The following is a 22,098-nucleotide window of genomic DNA, read 5'->3' on the forward strand; positions in this document are numbered from 1 at the left end:
TTTCATATTAGCAAACTATAGTTTTGGCAAGTTGTTTAGAACATCTACTTTGTGCATGACATGAGTAATTGTTCCAACAATTGTTTACAGACAGATTTTTTCACTTTTAATTGACTATAATCACAATTCCAGCGGGTCAGAAGTTTACATACACTAAGTTAACTGTGCCTTTAAGCAACTTCCAGACAATTATGTCAATCCTTTTGGCAATTAGTTTCTGATAGGCTAATTGAAGTCAATTGGATGGCCATAATGACCATTGTTAGGTTTGGAGGAAAAAGGATGAGGCTTGTAAGCCAAAGAACACCATCCCTACCGTGAAGCATGGGGTTGTGAGGGTGCTTTGCTGCAGGAGGGACTTGTGCAGTTCACAAAACAGATGGCATCACGAGAAAGGAAATTTATGTTGATATATTGAAGCAACATCACAACACATCAGCCAAGAAGTTAAAACTCGGTCGCAAATGGGTCTTCCGAATGGACAATGACCCCAAGAATACGTCCAAAGTTGTGTCAAAATGGCTTATGGAAAACAAAGTCAAGGTATTGGAGTGGCCATCACAAAGCCCTGACCTCAATCTGATAGAAAATTTGTGGGCAGAACTGAAAAGGCATGTGCGAGCAAGGAGGTCTACAAACATGACTCTGTTACACCAGTTCTGTCTGGAGGAATGGGCCAAAATTCCAGCAACTTATTGAGGTTTATTTTGTGTGAAAATTAGTAAATATAGTGCTAAATATATATATATATATATATATATATATATATATACACAAGAAAGTACAAGGGCAGGCGGCAAACAAACAGGAACGGAGAGAAACTAGGTCGGTACACAGGAAAGCCAGAGAGATAACTAAATAACGCTTGGAATTGTCGCTGGGGCTAAACAAGACTTCGCAAGGAGGGAACAAACTGGCGTGATTAAATAGAGTGGGGTAATGAGCAACAGCTGAGGTGAGTAATTAGTATTCGGGTGAACACGATCTCCGGAGGCTAGAGGAGGAGGCGCCTTCACCCGTGTTCGTGACAGAGCCCCCCTCCTGTGAGCGGCTCCTGACGCGAAGGTGCGATCCTCGCCGAGGTCTCCCCCGAGGTCGAGGGGCCGGTCTCTCCGGGTTGGACTAATGGTACCCTGTTATGAGGTTTGGGTCGAGGATGTCGTTGGTGCTGACCCAGGACCTTTCTTCCGGGCCGTACCCTCCCAGTCAACCAGGTACTGCATCTGACCTCGGAGGCCTGGAGTCGAGCAGCCTCGCACCAGGAAGGCCTCCTCTCTGCCCACGCATCAGGGAGGGGGTCTGAGAGTGGCCTCCTCTTCGACCCCGGGTCAGTCGGGCCGGTTTCAATAGGGAGACATGAAAAGAGGGAGAGATACGGTAATTAGTGGGGAGATCGAGACGGAAGGTAACAGGGTTAATTTTCCTTTGGATTCTAAAGGGACCAACATACCTAGGCCCGAGTTTTCTGCTGGGCTGGCGGAGGCGGAGGTCTCGGGTTGAGAGCCAAACCCATTGGCCTGGGGCGTAGTCGGGTCCGGGACGGCGGTGGCGGTCGGCTTGTGACTTAGTGCGGTCCACGGCCCGCTGTAAGTGGACGTGGGCCTGGTCCCAGACTGCTTCGCTGCGCTGCAGCCAGTCGTTAACGGCGGGCACCTCCGAAGGTTCTCCGGACCAAGGGAAGAGAGGGGGCTGGTACCCCAGGATGCACTGGAAGGGGGTTAGTTTGGTGGACGGTTTGATCAAGGAGTTCTGGGCATACTCAGCCCATGGAAGGAATCTACTCCAGTCCCGCTGGTTGTTGTGACAGTAGGTGCGCAGGAACCTGACAATTTCTTGGTTGAGTCTTTCTGTCTGGCCATTGGACTGGGGGTGGTAACCGGAGGTGAGGCAGAGGTTGATGTTAAGGAGTCGGCAGAAAGCCCTCCAGACCCTGGAGGTGAACTGGGTTCCCCGGTCTGAGACAATTTCTTCGGGCAGACCGTAAAAGCGGAACACGAACTGGAACAGGTGTTCAGCGGTCTCGAGGGCAGTGGGGAGCTTGGGTAGGGGTATCAAGCGGCAAGCCTTGCTGAAGCGATCTACGACCGTGAGGATGGTGGTGTGCCCCTGGGAGTTGGGTAGGTCGGTTACGAAGTCCACGGCGATATGTGACCAAGGACGATGCGGAATGGGGAGAGGTTGTAGCAGGCCGGCCGGTGGTTGCTTAGAGGGCTTAGCTAGGTTGCAGGCTGGGCACCTCTTGACGAAGTCTGCGGTATCCTCGGGTAGGGTCCCCCACCAAAAGCGGTTACTCAGGAGGCGGGTGGTAGCAGTGATTCCAGGGTGGCCGGAACAAGAGGAGTCGTGCACCCAGCTGAGTACTCTCTCCCGGAGGCTGGGGGGTACGAAGGTCCGACCCGCAGGGCATTCGGGAGGAGGTGGAACTGAGGTTTGAGCCTGGGAAATGTCAGACATGAGATCCCACTGGACGGGGGCAAGGAAGAGCTCGGGCGGTACGATGGGTTCGGCGGTTTGGCTTTGGGCTGTGGTCTCGTGCTGGCGTGAGAGGGAGTCGGCCTTGGTGTTCTTGGAACCCGGGAGATAGGAGATGTTGAAGTCGAAACGAGTGAAGAAGAGAGCCCATCGGGCCTGTCTGGGGTTGAGCCTTTTGGCGGAGCGGAGGTACTCAAGATTTCGGTGGTCCGTCAAGACCTGGAATGGTTGCCTGGCCCCTTCCAGCCAGTGACGCCATTCTTCCAGGGCTGCCTTTATGGCCAGAAGTTCCCGGTTACCGACATCGTAATTTTGCTCGGCAGAAGTGAGTTTGCGGGAGTAGTAGGCGCAGGGAAACAGCTTAGGTGGGTCTCCTTGGCGTTGGGAGAGGATGGCGCCGATTCCAGTGTTCGAGGCGTCCACCTCTACCACGAAGGGGAGATCAGGATTGGGATGGTGCAGGATGGGCGCAGTGGTGAAGCGTGTCTTGAGTAGGGTGAAGGCCTGGAGGGCTTCAGCTGGCCAGTGAAGTTTGATTCCACCTTTCTTCAGCATGGCGGTAAGAGGGGAAGCGACTGTGCTGAAGTTCCGGATGAACCGGCGGTAGAAGTTCGCGAACCCCAGGAAGCGTTGGAGCCCCCTGACTGTGGCGGGCTGAGGCCATTCCAGGATAGCTCGTACTTTGCGGTCATCCATGGCCACTCCTTCTGGGCTGATGATATACCCCAGGAAGGCTACCGACTTCAGGTGGAATTCGCACTTCTCGGCCTCAGCGTACAGCTGGTGCTGAATGAGGCATTTGAGGACGGTTCGGACATGTTTGATGTGTTCCTCGAGGGAGTCGGAGTAGATTAGTATGTCATCGATGTAAACGATGAGGCAATGGTTGAGCAGGTCTCTGAACACGTCATTGACAAAGGACTGGAACACCGAAGGACTGTTAGACAAACCGAACGGCATCACCAGATATTCATAATGGCCAGAGGTGGTGGAGAAGGCAGTCTTCCACTCGTCTCCCTCCCGAATACGTACCAGGTTGTAGGCGGAGCGTAGGTCCAGCTTGGTGTAGATCTTTGCGTTTCTGAGTTGCTCCAAAGCAGCGGGCACGAGTGGCAGGGGGTATCTGAATTTTATGGTGACGTCATTGAGGCCACGGTAGTCGATACACGGGCGAAGGGAGCCGTCCTTCTTACCTACGAAGAAGAATCCGGCAGCTGCCGGGGACGTGGAGGGCCGGATGAACCCCTTGGCCAGTTCCTCCTCGATGTAGGACCTCATGGCCAAGGACTCGGGTTCAGACAGGGGAAAGATTCGGCCTTGGGGTGGTGTGGCTCCGGGTTTGAGATCGATGGCACAATCGCTAGGTCGGTGAGGAGGCAGTTGGGAGGCCTTGGCCTTGCTGAAGGCCTCGCTCAGGTCTGCGTACATGGGGGGTATCTGAGCGGAGTCATCAGGAGCCTTTTGGACGTTGGTGGTTCCCACGGTTAAGGGGTGGATTGTTTTCAGGCACCTCGCCAGGCAGTCAGTTCCCCACTGTGTGATTTGATTGTGCCGCCAGGAGATTTGAGGGTCATGAAGACGGAGCCAGGGGAGGCCGAGGATTACCGGGTGGTGAGGAGAGGTGACGAGGTGCAAACGGATGGTTTCGGTGTGCAGCACTCCTACCTGCAGGCGGATGTCGGTAGTGGTGTTGCACACTTTACCGGTACCCAGGGGGTCGTCCGTCTAGTGCCGCCACTGCCAAGGGAGGTTCACACACAGTTAAGGGAATACCATGTTTCTTGCAAAAGCCCTCATCAATGAAATTACCAGCCGCACCAGAATCGATCATAGCGTGGACATGTAAGCTATATGATTGGGTGTAGAGTGAAATGGGAACTTTTAGGCTGGAACTGGGTAGAGTGGAGGAAAGTAATAAACTCACCCCTGGTTGTTGTCGTTCAGGCGGACGCGTTGGGCAGGTGGAGCGGACATGACCGGCCTGGCCACAGTAAAGACAAAGGCGGTTGGTAAGGCGGCGTTCTCTCTCCTCCGGAGTGAGGTGGGCGCGGTCTACTTGCATGGGTTCTGGAGCCGCTTGGTGCTGGGGTGTCGGAGCGGACTGTGGGAGCCACCTGGCTGGTCGTCGGGAGCGGATGAGGTTGTCGACTCGGATAGCCAGCGAGATGAACTGCTCCAAGGTGGTCCCCTCATCGCGACAGGCCAGCTCGGATTGCAGGTCCACGTTCAGTCCCTGACGGAAGAGAAGCTTCAGGGTGCACTCAAGCCAGCCGGTTTGTGTTGCGAGGGTGCGGAAGGTGAGTGCGTAATCCGCCGCAGTGCGATTTCCCTGGCGAAGAGCCAGAAGTTGCTCACCCGCGCTCTTGCCACTTTCAGGGTGATCGAAGACGTCGATCAGGCTTCGCATGAACGAATCAAAGGAGAATTGAGTGAAGCCCTGACTGTGCCAAACCGCGGTCGCCCAGTCGAGAGCGCGGCCCGTTAGAACGGAGCTGACAAAGAGAATTTTGCTCTGATCTGTCGGGTATACGGCCGGTTGTTGTGTTAGAAAAATGGTGCACTGCATACCGAAGCCCTTGCATTTCGAGGGTGTGCCGTCGAACTTTTCTGGGAAGGCGAGTCGTGGGGCGGTTGCTTGGGGAAGCGAATCGCCGACTGACACCGGGCTGGCTGCTTGAGGAGCCGCGGGTGCGGCCTGTACGGTGCGCATTATCTCCTCGATGGCTGAAGCGAGGCGTCCGAGCTGGAGCTGTTGCGCGGAGAGCTGGTTAGCCTGCGCAGAGAGTTCCTCCGATAGGCGGGTGATCGCCGCTGGATCGTGGGGTGGCGAAGTCTTCTGTAATGAAGACTCAGGCTGGTTTGGATCCATGTGCAGCTTTATTGACAAGGCAAGCTCAGGTCGTACAGGCAATGGTCTGGGACAGGCAAACGGAGTTAGGCGGAGAGGCTGACGCGTAATCAGGGACAGGCTAATGATCGGGGCAGGCAGCAGACAGACGTAGTAGGCGGACTAAAGTACAAGGGCAGGCGGCAAACAAACAGGAACGGAGAGAAACTAGGTCGGTACACAGGAAAGCCAGAGAGATAACTAAATAACGCTTGGAATTGTCGCTGGGGCTAAACAAGACTTCGCAAGGAGGGAACAAACTGCCGTGATTAAATAGAGTGGGGTAATGAGCAACAGCTGAGGTGAGTAATTAGTATTCGGGTGAATGCGATCTCCGGAGGCTAGAGGAGGAGGCGCCTTCACCCGTGTTCGTGACAAACAGTAACATTTTGTTATTAGTGACCATATAGACATAGTATATGGCAAAAATATGTGGTCACCCAGATACCACACCATTGTTTGCTTTTAGACCATTTCATTTCAAAACCATGGCAATTAATAGGGAGTTGGTCCTCCCAAACAGCTTTAACATTTTCAGCTGAAAATACCCTTACCAAACTGTTGCCACAAAGTTAGCACCAATTCTCTAGAACGTCACCGTTTGCCATAGCATCAAATAAAAAATCTGGGTACAATACATGTTAAGTTCAATTAATAGCATTTGTTGCATAATGTTAAAAATACTTTAAAAAAAAAAGCAACAATCCAGTGACAATTGAGTTACAGTGAGCCACTTACAATGGAAGTGAATGAGGCAAATTTTTGGATGGTTTATGGGCCGAAATGTGAAGCTTATAATTTTATAAAAGCATTTATATTACATATTATTTTAACTTGTTTATTGTTTTGAGCTGAAAAGTTGTTTTAATCACCATTTTTACGAGTGAGTTTTAGGGTTTACAGCATTTCGTCATCATGGCAAGGAGGTTGTAAAATTGGATATACTGTAACTTTACAAAGAAAAGGTAAGCATGCGATTTTATCACACTAAAATCATGTTAACACAAATATTATTTATGTCTTGTGGCTATACTTCTGAAAGTTTTAACATTTTTACGAATTGGCCCCATTCACTTCCATTGTAAGTATAACTCACTGTGACCCAGAATTTTGCTTTTTTTTTTTTTTAAAGATATGGGATGTCTAAATAATTATAAATAGCTTACATTTTTGTATTGAGCCTGAAATGTTCCTTCACTGGAATTAAGGGCCTAGCCAGTCCCATTGATTTGAAGGGTCGATTCACATCAGACCATGAGCATATTATACCATGGTGATATTTTTAATGACACAGACAGCACTGTTGTTACCACTCACCATAATCTCTGCCAAAGGTACTGTAGCTAGCAAAACCTTGTTTTCCTGCCTACTTTGGATGTCACATACAGCACCGCGTTGCTGGGTGAGGTCTGCAAGAACAGGACATGGATCTTCCTCCCCCACTGTCACTTCCAGAGCCATCACCGGCTCAAACACCTGCCCTCCTGTCTGCCTCAGAGCCTACACGCATACACACACAGACATAAACAAAGTGAAGCCACAAGTGACATTATTTGAATATGTTTGTAGGATAGTGTTTCTGAGTACCTTGAGCATGCAGCAGGATACACAGGCTGACACCATGGCTGCAGAAATGCCTGGGATCCAAACTTACATTCTGGATAACTGTTTGAACTCCCTGTACAGGAAAACCCAACACAGGACCTGCACAGAAAAGAACAATATGATGGGTCACCAATAGCATATGGCTGACAGGGATGTTACATTTATAGACCGGTCAAATTTAACTGAAAGACGGCAAAATGCAGTAACTACACCACAGACAGAGAGGGTGGGAGTTTGGTAGTTCTGCTACCTTGGAGGTATGCACTTTGAATTCCATTTTCCACTGCCTCTCTGACATCAGCAGAGAGCTGGGCTTGAACATCCTCTTTAAAAGTAATGTCACAGGATGGGACAGTCTCTGTCCAAGCATGGACGGCAAGCTCCACAATAACAACATGCCTCTTATCTCCCAGGGTACGATCTAATGTGTCTGAAAATGATCAAACAAATAATACACTTTCAAAAGACTGTAAATAAGCACTACCATTTATGCTGTGTAGAAATATATGCATTTATGTTCCTTATAACCAAAACATATCTGTAGCACAGCAAAAACAAACTAGCTAGAAGTGAATGGCACTGTTGACATGTGATACACTTGACAATAGATGCAGGGCACATGACTGGTCATATGTGTTTTCAGTTTCATTTCATATTGTTTGGTTTTTTTGTTTTAACCCTGGTCCTCAATGTGGACAAAGTCTGTTATAACTATCAGACAAACTAAACCATACAACAGAAGAAATTAATAAAACTGACAGTCTGCTGTAACACTCTCTGTACTGTCAGACCACAAACAAGCTAAGTGATTATATTAAAGGTTACTGTAGATAACTATTGAAGAAGAAAGAGTTTGCATTGATAATGAAACTATCAAGACTCTTACTTTAGTGACACTACTTGGCTGATGACTAGCTTGTGGTAGATGCTGATTGGAGGATGGTCTCGCTGTAGGCTACCTGCAAAGGTCCTAGATGGGTTTCAGTGTGGTACTCTCTTTATGCGATCATGGATAATCTCAATGTGCAGCTCCCCCATACTGCACAGGATCGTCTGTGTGCAAATCTGGGTTTGTTTATGCATATATTAGTGCACAATTGCATGAGTTGTAGAGTGGGAGAATTAATGAGAGAGAGATTGCATTAACAAGTTTTTCTATACTTTGTTATTGTTAGCTCTAGAACAGAGGTGTTCAAACCACTGTGCAAATGAGTGCTAGCAGTTTCTCATTGACCTGTCCAGAGTCGGGGTCTGTTCTGACTTTTAGACTGTGGTCTTCCCTCTGTAGGAAGGTGAGCACATGCTCGAGATCTGCTTGTTTGGCCATAGAAAGAGGCGCAATGGAATAGAAGAAGACAGGCTCAGGGACTTCCACCCCTGCAAGCACCAGATTGTGGCTCTCCCTATGCAAGTCCCTCTTGCTCTCCATTTCCTCATGAGCTCTCTGCACTGCAGCTGCTGCAGAGGCTTTGGACGAGATGATGGTGTCACTGTCTAAAAACACAGAATGATGGAAAATCCTGTTGGGAAGGTTAATCCAACATGATTTCTATCCACTGACATGTTATAACTTTGAAAGGAGGATCTCACACAGGTTAGGAACAAAATGAGAGTGGTTAAATAACAACAGAATTTTATTTTTTTGGGTGAAATATCCTTCACTATCCCAGGCATTGCACTGTGGAGCATGTGTTGCAAGTTTTCTTGGCCACCCGTGCTCCACATTTGTGTTTCAAAGTTGAGTTAGCTGTTTGAGTCCCACCATGAGCACAATGTCTCCTGCAGACAAGGAAGGGATCTCTACGTGCTGATCAGCAAATGAAGATGACTCATTCTCTCCCTGGAGCTGTGAGAACACAAAAGTATGTTCTCAAATTAAAATATTTTGTTTTACCCATACAAGGGTAGAAGTCAATTAAACAAACATATACAAAAAAATGTATTGACCCGCTGGCAGTCATATGCAAAAGTTTAATTCCCCAAATACAAAAGTCAGGTTTATGGCATACAATTCGAAAGCTTAGAATCTGAGCTTTTCATAGAACACCATCACTCTTGCATTTAAGTGAAATAAAATAACAAAATAAGGGCTGATACACCTGTGTCGCAAAGAAGCGCCACATAGAGTTAATTTGGTAGACACATTCATATGAATATAAAAATATTTCACTTAGCACTTCAATGGACAAGTCATAAATCATATGAAAGCGCTCATTCTCAGGAATGTGTCAGTTTAATATGTTGCCCTAATACCATAGTTTGAAAGATTTGGAAATGAACCACAAAGTAAAATATGATTTCTTTAAGACATCAAATATGAACGTAACATGTATGCGCCGGTCACTACTGTTGTAAGCCCCCAAGAAGCAACATTTTGAATGAATGATTATTCCCTACTACTTGCTGCTATCTAGTGGAATAAAATAAGACTTTTTGCAAGGAGACAGTATAAAGAGAACCAGAATTACATGCTAACAAATTAGGAAAAAAAGACTAAACCTTTTACTTTCTATTCATCGTAAGATTGTAAACATATTAAATATTATTTATGAATCGTTAGAACCTTTTTTTATGTGGGTTTTTTTTTCTTTCTGAAAAATAAATAAATTATATATATAATATTTTTATTTATTTTTTATTAGTGCACAGTATGTGTAAATGGTGAGCTGTTAAATTTGAGTGTGAAAAATTGCAGGCTGTCCAAAAATGAGTTTAATTGGTTAAAATTATTGTGACCGATTAAAACAGATATCTATTTTTGTACATATGTTATGACCAACATGATATACATGCGAAGTCAGAATTTTCATCACAAAAAATATAGGACATTTTTAGTAATCAATCTCTGAACTACTTTCACAAGTCAACAATATTGTATATTTTATTGCTATATGCTGCACAATTTATTCAGGTATCTAAACTTAAAGATTTTTTTTTTAATCAGATTCATTGTGCAAAGTTTTAGTTTAAAAAGCTGTCTGTAAATATGTTATACTTTTGTGTTGTTTAGTTGCATTAGACTTCATGTAAAAACCTTTTCAGAAGACAATTACAAAGTCCAAAGATAAATATTAGATATCAGTCTGTGGTCACAGAATTACTTCCTGAATTATCTTATCTGAACCAACGTTCCATTCCTGTTGATGTTGTAAACTTCTGACTGCACCCTCATGCTTCCTGAGTAGATTCTAACAAAAATCAGTGGACCCCTCTGCTTGTCATGGACCACTTTAAACACCAATGTGCAGATAATCCTTATACCAGTGCCTGGACAGACACACAGAGATCAGGCTGATACAAATACAATAATACATGTATAATAATCCCTTTGAACACCAGTATTCATAAATAACTTTTTTGGTTTTCCAAAACAATATTCCTTTTTTTTTTTTTTTTTTTTGTTAAACACAAAAGGAGATGTACTTCAGCAGGCTGACAGTCTCAGTCACCATTCAATTTCAATGTATGGGCAAAAGATGCAATGCAATTTAATGATGACTGCGGCTGACATTCTGCCTAACATCTCTATTTGCTTTCAACTAAAGATGGTTTTGACACAACACAAGGGTGAGTAAACAAGGACAGAATTTTTACATTTGGGTGATCTGTCCCATTAATTGATGCTAATATAATGCATAATAATCCAAATGATCATGCTTTATTTTCATGCTTTATTGGAGAATAACTGACACTGATTGGAGTATCCATCACAAAGCCCTGACCTAATCTGATAGATTATTTGTGGAAAGAACTAAAATAGCATGTATGCCTACAAACCTGACTCAGTTATACCAGTTCTGTCTGGAGGAATGGGCCAAAATTAAACCAACTTATTGTGAGAAGCTTGTAGAAGGCTACCCAAAGCACTTGACCCAAGTTAACCAGTCTAAAGGCAATGCTACCAAATACTAACAAATTGTATGTAAAATTCTGACCCACTTTTAGTGTCTCTGATGGAGTTGACAGATATAAAAGTAAGATGTAAGCTATTAAGTCAATGAATGTCAATTTTCAGAAAACAATAAATGTTTTTATACAAACCTGTTCCCATACTTGGATAGTTAGCTGAGACCTTTGTCTACAAATATATCAATTTAAAATAAATTTATTATAAAAAATTAAAAAAACCTTTTTACAAATATTTTACAAATCTTTTGTCCCTTATCTCAAGAATCAGTCAAAGGAATAGTTCATCCAAAAAATTTGATCATTTACTCACCTTTATGTCATCTCAAACTTTTATGACTTTCTTCTGTGGAAACAAATAAGATATTTTAATGGGGATATGATGTCTGCAGGGCTTAAAGTGAAAAAAATTGCTGAGCCTAAACTTTTTTTTTTGGGGGTGTTTTGCAGAGATGGACTTATCTTCAAATGGAACCATTTATTTTTAAGTATTACGGCTGTATCTTAATGGCATCTTTTTATTAATGAAGGCCAGTATCATTGATATTTTATTTAGTATACTAAATTTTAGGGTTATAAAATAGTCCATAATGCATAAATTATAAATTAAATTCGATTAATCCTTATTAAAGCTACAAGCGTTCTTTAGTCAAAGAGTAGTTAGTAGTTTTCTCTGTTCCCTTTGTTCTTTGGTTAACTTTACTTACAGACAGAATTAGTGGCTACTGTCACTTTAAGATCTACATCTGGTGACAGGATCTCACGCGTCTCATTCTCTCACTACTCGTTACTTCCATTTAAGATTTTATTTAACTCATTTAAAGTTAATAATGATTGATTCTTGTGAGGATACTCGACAAAACGGACATTTTGGCATAAATGTGTGTGTTATTGTTCGTTCAAGCGCGAAAGAGAATTCGATACTGGTTCGCGACTTTTTGTGCCTCGTGTGTGTGTGTGTGTGTGTGTGTGTGTGTGTGTGTGTGTGTGTGTGTGTGAGGAGGACATTTACTGAAGTGCGTTCTCTTTTGTCTTGTCGCACATTAATGGTTTAAAGAATTTGGTGGACAAACTAATAACTAATAAGAGCTAATGACAAAGAACGGATGCATTGTTAATTGTGTTAAATATTTTAAAACATTAAAGCTGGACAAAAAAAAAAAAAAAAAAAGAAATCGCATACGTTAACAGCACTAAAGGTGCGTACACACTGCAACGTTACTTGTCATACATTGCTGACAGAAAATAAAGCGGTTTAAAGTGGACTCGTTTTCATGGTAGGCCTACACATAATGTTTTTTTTAGTAAGCTACACAGAATGTTCTACATTAAATATTTAACTAACAGTCTGAAGTTACCTAGCAGCAGTGTATGTTAATGTTAGCTCAGTCAACGTAAGGCTAACATCAAAAGGTGTAGACAGAAAATATGATTATGCTGACCTGAGCTAATTTACTGAAATCAACCAACTCACATCTCCTTTCTTTTCATCCATGATGACATTAAGTCACCTAATGTTGTTTCTGGAGTTCTGCGCTCCATGCTTTCACCGACGACGCTAACGTGAGGTATGGATCTCAATCACACTGTTGCCAGGACCCGCCCTGCTCTGCATCTGATAGGCTTGTGACGTTAGTTAGAGCTGCGCTCCTCTCATATGATTGGTAGGTGAAATCAATTGACTCGAAAATATTAAACCGCATTCAAGTTCCCAGTTTCAAATGCAGCCGCGCGGTATGCGCGCTCATAATGGAAGCGGCGCACTCGTTTTTTCCAAGCGCGTCCGCGCCGAAAGTGCGTCCGACTGTAATTTGCAGCCTGATTAATAAATTTTGCCTGCACCGGAGGCCGGACCTGCCCTCAAGCCGGAAATCCGGCCCCCGGCCGGAATACTTTAAGCCCTGTGTCTGTTTGTCTATAAAATGCAAGTGAATTTGACCAAATTTTCAAGTTCCAAAAAGGACATAAAGGTATCATAAAAGTAATCCATAAAACTCCAGTGGTTTAATCCATGTCCACCAAATCGATATAGTTGGTTTTGGGTGAGAACAAGACCAAAATGTATCTCCTTTATCACTGTACATATTGTCATTACAGTTTCTAGGCATGATCATGATTTCAAGCTCGATTACACTTCCTAGTTCTTGATGCATGCGGAGAGCACTAAATGGTGCTAGGAAATGTAATTGAGCTTGAAATCATGATCGCCAAGTAGTCTGGCGATGACAAGATTTACAGTGCAAAAGGAGTTACATTTTGGTCCTTTCTCACCCATAATAGATTGTATTGCTTCAGAAGACATGGATTAAACCAGTGAAGTCTTATGGATTACCTTTATGCTGCCTTTATGTCCTTTTTGGAACTTGAAAATTTGGTCATCATTCACTTGCATTGTATGGACAAAAACAACTCAAAAGCAACTCTTCATAAAAATATCTTTGTTTGTGTTTCATGGGAAAAAAGAAAGTCATAAAAATTTTAGATGACATAAGGGTGAGTAAATGATGAGAGAATTATCATTTTTGGGTGAACTATTCCTTTAACCTGTTAAATCGTTAGCCCAAATAATAGTAATTTCCAGCTGACCTCAACACCAGAGGCATCAAACACAGCTACAGCTCCATACAACATGTTAAGTTCTCTCCACATCCAGAGTAAAATCCACATAACCTGAGAATAGAAAGACAATCTATCATGATTGTATTGATGTGTTAAAAGTGTTTCAAGTAATTTTCCAGGTTCAATACAATTTAAGCTAAACTAACAGCATTTGTTGCACAATGTTGATTACCACAAAAAATTATTTCGACTTAAAAAATAAATTTGATTAAAGTAATGCACTTACAATGGATATGAACGGGGCCATTCCATAAACATAAGAATACAGTTTTAAAGCATAATCACAAGATGAAAACATTATACATGTTCTTATACATTATATCTTATCTGTGTTAAGTTTTATTCAAAATTACAACTTCCTTGTTATGCTGCAATGTAATGCCAGCAAATCCTGTATTCTGGTAAATTACACCTAAATCGGGTTAACACTTTGTTTACATCTTGTGGCTATACATTTGTGTGTATTTTAACATTTATGTATTGGCCCAATTAAATCACTTCTATTGGAAGTACCTTTCTGTAACCACAATTGCTTTTCTTTTTAAATAATCGAGAGACAAGTTGAAATATTTTTTTTTTGTTTGTGGCAGTTAACATTGTCACAAATGCAGTCGATTGAGCTTAACTTTCTAACCCGAACATTCCTTTAACAGTACAGAGGTTTATGTTTATTACACATTCATTGCAATCTACTGTGTATCCATAAAATTGTGGGTATATATCTCGTATAAACTTAGAAGACAACAAATAGGACATTTTCTTTACAATTGAATGTAAAAACCTTGCATTGAATACAGTAGGCTACTGTAAGTAAGTGTGAATAAGTGTGTGAACATGCTGGATGAACAGTGTGTACCAGGTGTGTCTGAGGTTAATCCTATGATCCTTCCAGTCAAAGGACACAACAGCTGATTGGATAGTGATTCTTCTCTCCCTCTCCTGGGCCATGTAATCACTTACAGTGTCCCCATCATCCACATCTAAACACACATAAACAAAAATCATCATGTCACAGGAAAATAAACACAATTTAATCAAAGTTTGTGTGAGAAAGAGCACAAACACATCCAGCAAGTAACATTTCTCACCTCCGAGAGCTCGCTTGTATCCAGAATCCTAGAGCATTCTCCCTGTTGTGGTGGTCTTCCTTGCATCTATATGTAACTTGTTTTGAATCCGGAATATTCCTTTTAACTTAATTAAAAATTCAAATTCAAAGGCAAGTTCAAATACAATATTTAGTTGGGATTCCCAATTTTATAACATGATTGTGATTTAATCAGACATTAACAAAATCTCCAGGAGACTGTATCGAGTCATCATATGATAAAAATTTAAAGATCTTCTTCGTTCAGGCACTCATACAATTTTTTATTTATTAATCTTATATAATTTAATTTGGGTTAATAGGTTTTATTTAAAAAAAAATGTTTACCAGTAGGCTATTCTAGTTTAAAGGAATACATCCACAGAAAAAAAAAAAGGAATTTGGTTACCCCAGATCTAATATACAGTATATTCAAGGTTGTGAGGGTTACTTTTGAAATGTATTCCACTACAGATTACAAAATACATGCTGTAAAATGTCATTTGTAACTTATTCCGTTAGATTATTCAAGGTATTCTAAATACTTTGGATTACTTCTTCAGCACTGGCAGATTTGTTCACTTGTTTTGACTATAAAAACTCTGCCAGTACATGAAGACAAAACACACATGTTAAAAATACATTCTATGAAAAACCTAAATATCTTATGCAGTATTGTTTCTAAAACAAGATAAATCTAATTGATCTTGTTTTAAGGATTTTATTTTATATATTTTTACAGTAAACAATCCAAAATATTATAAAGAATATGATTTTTGCCCTAATATCAAAGGTCTTACTAGAAGAAAATACATTTTGATCTAACAAGAAATTTCTTGATAAAAAAATATTATCATGTCTGGAAAACGTGCATATAAAATGGCTAGAAAAAGCATTTTAGCTTAGCATAAAGCTGACAATTTACACAAGATTTATTTCTAATTTTTCTGCTCCAAACGTACTTCTCTGTTTGCTCGTATGAATGTAACACATCATAAGAAAGTGTTTCACCGCTGTTCAAATGCACTTTGGATCACATCAATTATATGTATAAATGTTTCCATCTGAAAGGACTAAATATTAAATGAAACAAATGACAATCAAATGCAAAGTCATCGCTTCAGTTATCTAAATACTTTTTTAATGTAACTGTGTTCTAAATACCAATGATTGAAATTGTAATTGTAGTGGAATACAGTTACTTATATTTTTTATTTTAAATACGCAATCCCGTTACTCCCCAACCCCGTGTATATCTAAAAATTTGAATTAACCAAAACCATACCTAATCTAATTTATGAACACTTTGCAATATGCTGTGGTGAAATACAAAAATAATAATTCATTAAATATACCCGACTTGTAATATTTTTTTTCTCTAAACTTGCAGCTGATAATTTTTTTAAAAAAAACAATCTACTCTCATTGTTGAGGACTGGGGTTAAACCTAAAGATTTTGATCACATGATCAGCTCTTTACCCCCACCTCATCAGCACTCTAGTAAAAGGGTGAGCAGGAACTGGTTATACTGCAAGTATGTCACCATTCTGTCCTTGAGTAAGGTATTGAACCCAGGCTACAAGTTACTCTGGATAACAAAAGTGTAATAATAATAATAATACAATGTAACAAAGCAACGATTCAAGGGCAGTTATTTTTATCTGTATCAAAAGGACTGCACAAGATCAGTGAGGACGTGCTTTCTCATTGTAACACAATATCACAGGCATATGTTACCAATAGGCCTAATGTTGTTCTTTGTTCGGTCTACAAAGTACAGGATGAAATATTTTAAATTAAAGCAAAACTGCCCCTGTATAGCAGAAACGTAATATATATGATAGAGCCTTAAGCATAGAAATAAAGGAAAACAATCTTTAATGTGCATTTAAAGTATTTTGGTAACAATTCACAACAAAGTGATATGAACTGACAATGACCAATACTTTTACAACATTTATTAATATTCTTTAATGTTAATTTAAATAAATAGTATTTTTGTTTTAAATCAAAAGTTTTGTTCACAATGGTTAATGCATTATGAAACAACAATATATTTTTTTATTAACTAACATTAACAAAGATTAATAAATACTGTATTAACTAAATATACATTTTTAGTTCATGATATCTAATGCAATAACTAATGTTAACGAATGGAACGTTATTGTAAATTGTGAATCGAGAACAGAATGTGCTTAACCACTGTATTCTAGTAGGGGGCGACATAGTCCATCATGACAGGACTCGAACACAGTAAATCTTTGTTGCAACTGACCTTAGTAGGACAGTATTAATACAGCTTTGTTTATAATGAATTCATTTAAATGTAATCAGTATTTATATGCATCTGGTCAATGCAGAGGCATGTTTTATCAGCCTGCGCTCAAGTCACTACAAGTCACAAATTTTGAGATTCATTAACATAAAACCAACTAGAGTTTAATCTTTATTTAGGGGAACTAAATCATCAACCATCCTTTAGGTTGATTAAAATAGGCTAATGCTTAATTTATTAATTTAAGGACATTTTTATAGGTCAGATTTTTACTCTCTACAAGTGATTTTCCTAAGTTTTGAAGAATTTCACTATTTTGGCCTTGTCATCTTTTTCCATACTTTTAACTTCTCCCTCTGCAGTATATTTCTACAGAGTGTTGAAATCATTGACAGTCTACTTTGCACTTTTTCTTGAGAATAAAATTACACTGAGGTCGATTAAGGCCATGATCAGATCTTTATTCCAGCACATAGTTGTTTTAACAAAGAAAAAACAATATGTTTCCTCTTGTTTTTTTCTCGAGATTTCAAGAAGTAAAAAAGGCCTTTCTTTGGAGAATCACCCTTAGATACTATAAGGCCTCAAGATTGCAAAGCTTAAAAGATTAAAAAAAACTTTTTAGTCTCTTTCAAAAGCGTTCCAAGAGATGTGTGAATGTTTTTTTCCCCTCAGTCTTGATGGGTCAGATACAGAAACACAAAGAGGAACAGACTATTATTGATAAGAGAGAGAAGTGGGAATGCTATTTCAGTGTGTGTAGCAGGCAACAATTACATATTTCATCTTTAAATAATGTCAAACATGCACTGTATAAAGAACTGGACTGTCTAGAGAACAAGGCCACTTCTTTCTAAATCTGCAATGCAGAAGCCTAATGAGGAAGTGCACAGACCACTGATGGCAATACTGATAAAAAGTCCTCTTCTTTGCCATTCTGGAAAAGCCAAAACTAACTTCTGTATTTCAAAATACCCTAAGTTAACAAACACAACAGTGAAGTGGTTTAGAATGTGTTACAGAACAAAGTTTCAAAGTAAACAATATGTCAAAAATTACCTAACCTCACACAGCACAAAACAGGGTGCTTAAATGTAAACTGTGGACCTACTAAAACTGAACTGTGTATCTGCCCAGGTTGGTTACCATACACAGGACCAACACATTTTTGAACATAATGGGTTAATCACAAATGTTAGTTGTTACAGGCTACAGATTATTTGCATTATTTATGTGTACATGTATTTGTGAGAGTGCGTCAGGGTTATTGTGGGTTCCATCTGTTCATACATTTAAGAGGTCTCTCTTATGGCTTCAACATTATCAGCTGCAGAAGTCACATGAAAGGTCCTTAAATTACAACACTTGTACACTAGATATGCATTCCAACTGAGTAGCTGTTGTTTCATAGAAGAGTGGTTTCCACCCGTTTCTGGAGCCCACCCCACCACAACACTATACATTTTGGATATCTCTCTAATCAAACACACCTGATTCAACTCATTAGTAGAAACTCCAAGACCTGAATTGGACCTGTCAGATATATACAAAATGTGCAGTGTTCGGGGCCTCCAGGGACAGAGTTGGGGAGTTTCCATTGACTTCTATTGTTTGTATACCGAGCTACAGGGTACTGTCATATACACTTAAATTCTTAAGGAAAATCTGTGTTAAGTGGGCAAGTCAGAGCCTTGACCTAAACAGAAAACCTGTGGATGGACCAAGAGAGCAGTCCATCGCAGCTCACCTCACAATTTCACTGAACTCAAGCAATTCTACAAAGGAAGAATAGGCAAATATTTCCCAATCTATGTGCTCTAGTAGAGACATCCAAACAGACTGACGGCCGTTATTAAAGCAAAACGGCACAAAGTATTAAATCCAGGAGTACGAGCACTTTTTAAACCCTGTTATTCTAGTTTTTCTTTTATACATTTTTGGAACTGTTGTTTTTTTTTTTCATTACTTGAATGTTGTAATTACTGTATACTGTGCATTTGTGCTTTCTTTTTTTAAATATATTAAAACGTATTAAATGTCTTATGTATTATGGCTGCATAACCTAATGTTAACATTAAAAAATGTCTATGTAAAAATGAACATTAAAACTGCATTACTCAGTGCCTGAAATTCATTTCTGAAATGGTTTAAATTTTCATTATTTTGTATGGTTATTCCATTTTTAGACCTTAAAAAAGAAACAAAGAAAAAAATCCCCACTAACAGTTCAGGTGTAACAGAATGATCTTTACTTCCTTTGGTGTTTGCCAAAAGAAAAGAAAATTAAACTTTACAAATGCCTCCACTAATTAATATGCTGACAGATAAAACAAATAATTCTAATGTCATTAAAAAAAGCATTTCTAATAAAAAGCAATAGTGCAGCCATTGATTCATACTGTGAAGAATTTGAGGAAAATAACATGTCAATGAGATTAAATGTAACCGAGGCACAAAAATAAAACATCACGTGACAAACAAATAAAAGTGAGTTTTGTTTGCAGGTTGAGTTCAAAATACAACTGAAAGCCTCTCCTGCCATATCCTTATCTTACTCATAGTCAGAAAGGAGACTCACATTGAGGGTGAAAACAAAAAACAAATTCCTCTGAAATCTACTTCACGATAGGGCTTGCCTTACACAACATATCTTATGGAACAGATAGAAAACCTGTGAGGCAAGTGGAAAATAAAATAAGACAACAGCACTACATAATATCAGGTACACATTTAAACTTGCTCAAGATAAAATGAGACAGTTTTTTAAGGACTCCACACAAAACACAAAAACGGATTCAGAATATAAGAATATAAATTCCAAGCGCACGTGCACACACACAAACTTCACTCAAAACCTCTGCTCCATCAAACAGAGTGAGGCCTTTGGAAAGAGTTGTTTCAAACCAGGCTATTCAGTGACTAAAAAGACTCCTAGGGATTTTAAATGCAGCTGGTTCTGAAGACACACAATCAAAATGTAAGCAGTAGAATAAAGCACATCCTAAAAGTAATTCAAAGCATAGCTGTACAAGAAAAATGCTTAACTGTTAATGTGCTTAGTCCAGTAACAACAGATTACAGGTATTATGTTCAAACGGTCCACAAAAAAAAGGTGAAATGAGCAAAACAACTAATGAATGAAAACGGTTCTTATTCTTGGTTTTCCGTCAGAGCTCTCTTCCTCACTCATTTTCCAGCATTCTCCTTTCCCTCATCTTCCTGTACTGTTACAAACACACTGGAAATTCTTCATTTAGGAACACCAGACCAACCTAAATCAAAAGCTTTTTCATTGCAACTGGCTAAGCAATCACCGAATCTTAAAACAAAACAGCCCCATATACTTTATGATGTCATACTATAGGACACAGAGCGGAGTTAGCACAAGCTGAAAATGGCTTCAAGCATTTAGAATTAAAAATGAGGAACCAGCAAAAACAAATATACTGGAATGAAAACACCAAGCACATTGCTTCTTGGGAAGAAAATAAATCTTAATTCTAAAAATGACATCATCCTGTCCACTATACTTTGTACACTTGCAGTCTTGCACACATAACTTTAGTTAAATTCACCCACAGGATTTGTGCTTGTAAACACTATTCAGAAAAACCCTTTTCATAAAAATATATAGATTGGTTTACATATAAAAAAGCTATTATGCACTTTGACTTCTTCACAGCAAATGTATACACCCCCCCCTTTTCCCTGGGTTTGGCAACAGATTCTAGGTAAGGCTATTTGAGCCTAGCCCCTAATGTTAAATGGTTGGGATTTGCAAATGCATCATCATTTTATCAAATCAATCTCCACTCCTCAGCTGATCTACGGTAGGCTGGTGATGTCACGTTTGGGAGGTGGCCCGTCAGGTTTACAGCTGGTCCCGTTTGCTTTATCTTCAAACATCATAACCCTGAGAGAGGGAGAGAAACATTTGGCTATCAGTAAAAACCACAGATACACAAATAAGAGCAAAAGGTCAAGAGAATTCAACAATTTAGACAAAAATATACATCAGGAATATATGTAACTACCGTACGTGTAGTGCAAATTGGATTAAAAAAAAAAAATGCCCCAAACTTTTGCCACTTAGAAGTTAGGACCACAAAATAAATGTTTTACATCCATCAAGCCACTGGAAATATTTAAAGCCATATTAGCATTGAAAGTGTTTTTACATGCAAGTTAAATCTCCCCACCACTGTAAGACAAAGTGAGTGTCTATTTTTGGAAATGGCTTGTCTATCAAAAGTCCTCTAAAGATAAAGTTAGATAACAAAAAATATGTATAGTACTATTATTACAACAGATTCAAAATACTTTAGATGCATATACAAACAAGTCACATCTATAGAATAAGGGTTCTAAATACAACTATAGCTGTTTAAGAACAGCATACAATGGGATCAGGATTTAAAAAGGGTCTTTTCTGGTGTCCACTCAGCATCCAGATATGCCTATATGCAGCCTCAGCTTCCCACTGAGCAAAACAAGTAGATTAGGTGAAGGGGGGAAAGAGAGAGAGCGAGAGAGAGAGAGAGCGCACTCACACTTAAAAGACAAAAGCTTGAGGCTTGTGGAACTACAAAAGCTAGACCAAACCCTGGAGCTTGAGTCATGAGTTGGAGATATAAAAGAGGATGTCAGTGAGGGTGAGAATGTGAAGAACCGCTGACCCATCTATTCAGAGCATGTGACTTTCCATTTCAGGTAAGCCTTGACAAATCTCTTATAAGCCCTTAACAAGCCCTGACCCAACCAACAGCTTCTCACAAATCACCTATTCACAATGTACATCTCTATTTTGATTGTTCAACTTTGCCTTAACCTTAATGGTCTATTAAATATCTAATAACAATCCTGTCACCATCCTCAGCCATCGAATAATTAAAGAATCAGAGCACCGAACTGCAGAAACAGTGACAAGCATCAGTGAGCAAGTTTGTATGCAAATGTGTACCTGATATTATGTAGTGCTGTCATCTTATGTTATTTTCCACTTGCCTCACAAGTTTTCTATCTGTTCCATAAGATATGTTGTGTAAGGCAAGCCCTATCGTGAAGTAGATTCCAGAGGAGTTTGTTTTTTATTTTCACCCTCAATGCGAGTCTCCTTTCTGACTATGAGTAAGATAAGGATATGGCAGGAGAGGCTTTCAGTTGTATTTTGAACTCAACCTGCAAACAGAACCCACTTTTATTTGTTTGTCACATGTGATGTTTTATGGGTTTTATTTTTGTGC

The 22,098-nt window shown here is 40.3% G+C and overlaps 1 protein-coding gene and 1 pseudogene across 1 annotated transcript in view; both read right to left on the reverse strand.

The window, feature by feature from the left end:
• Nucleotides 1-1,206: 1,206 nt before the first annotated feature.
• LOC127624606 (ribosome-releasing factor 2, mitochondrial-like) lies at nucleotides 1,207-17,329 on the reverse strand (annotated as a pseudogene).
• Nucleotides 16,934-22,098, reverse strand: part of LOC127626538 (allograft inflammatory factor 1-like) — a 57,041-nt gene continuing 51,876 nt past the window's right edge. The window contains exon 6 of the mRNA XM_052102415.1: nucleotides 16,934-20,768. Within this exon, the coding sequence (XP_051958375.1) occupies nucleotides 20,681-20,768 (88 nt within the window). The 3' untranslated portion in view covers nucleotides 16,934-20,680. The remainder of the gene's footprint in view (nucleotides 20,769-22,098) is intronic.

This window comes from Xyrauchen texanus, chromosome 3 (genome assembly GCF_025860055.1).
Source record: "Xyrauchen texanus isolate HMW12.3.18 chromosome 3, RBS_HiC_50CHRs, whole genome shotgun sequence".
Taxonomy (NCBI): Eukaryota; Metazoa; Chordata; class Actinopteri; order Cypriniformes; family Catostomidae; genus Xyrauchen; species Xyrauchen texanus.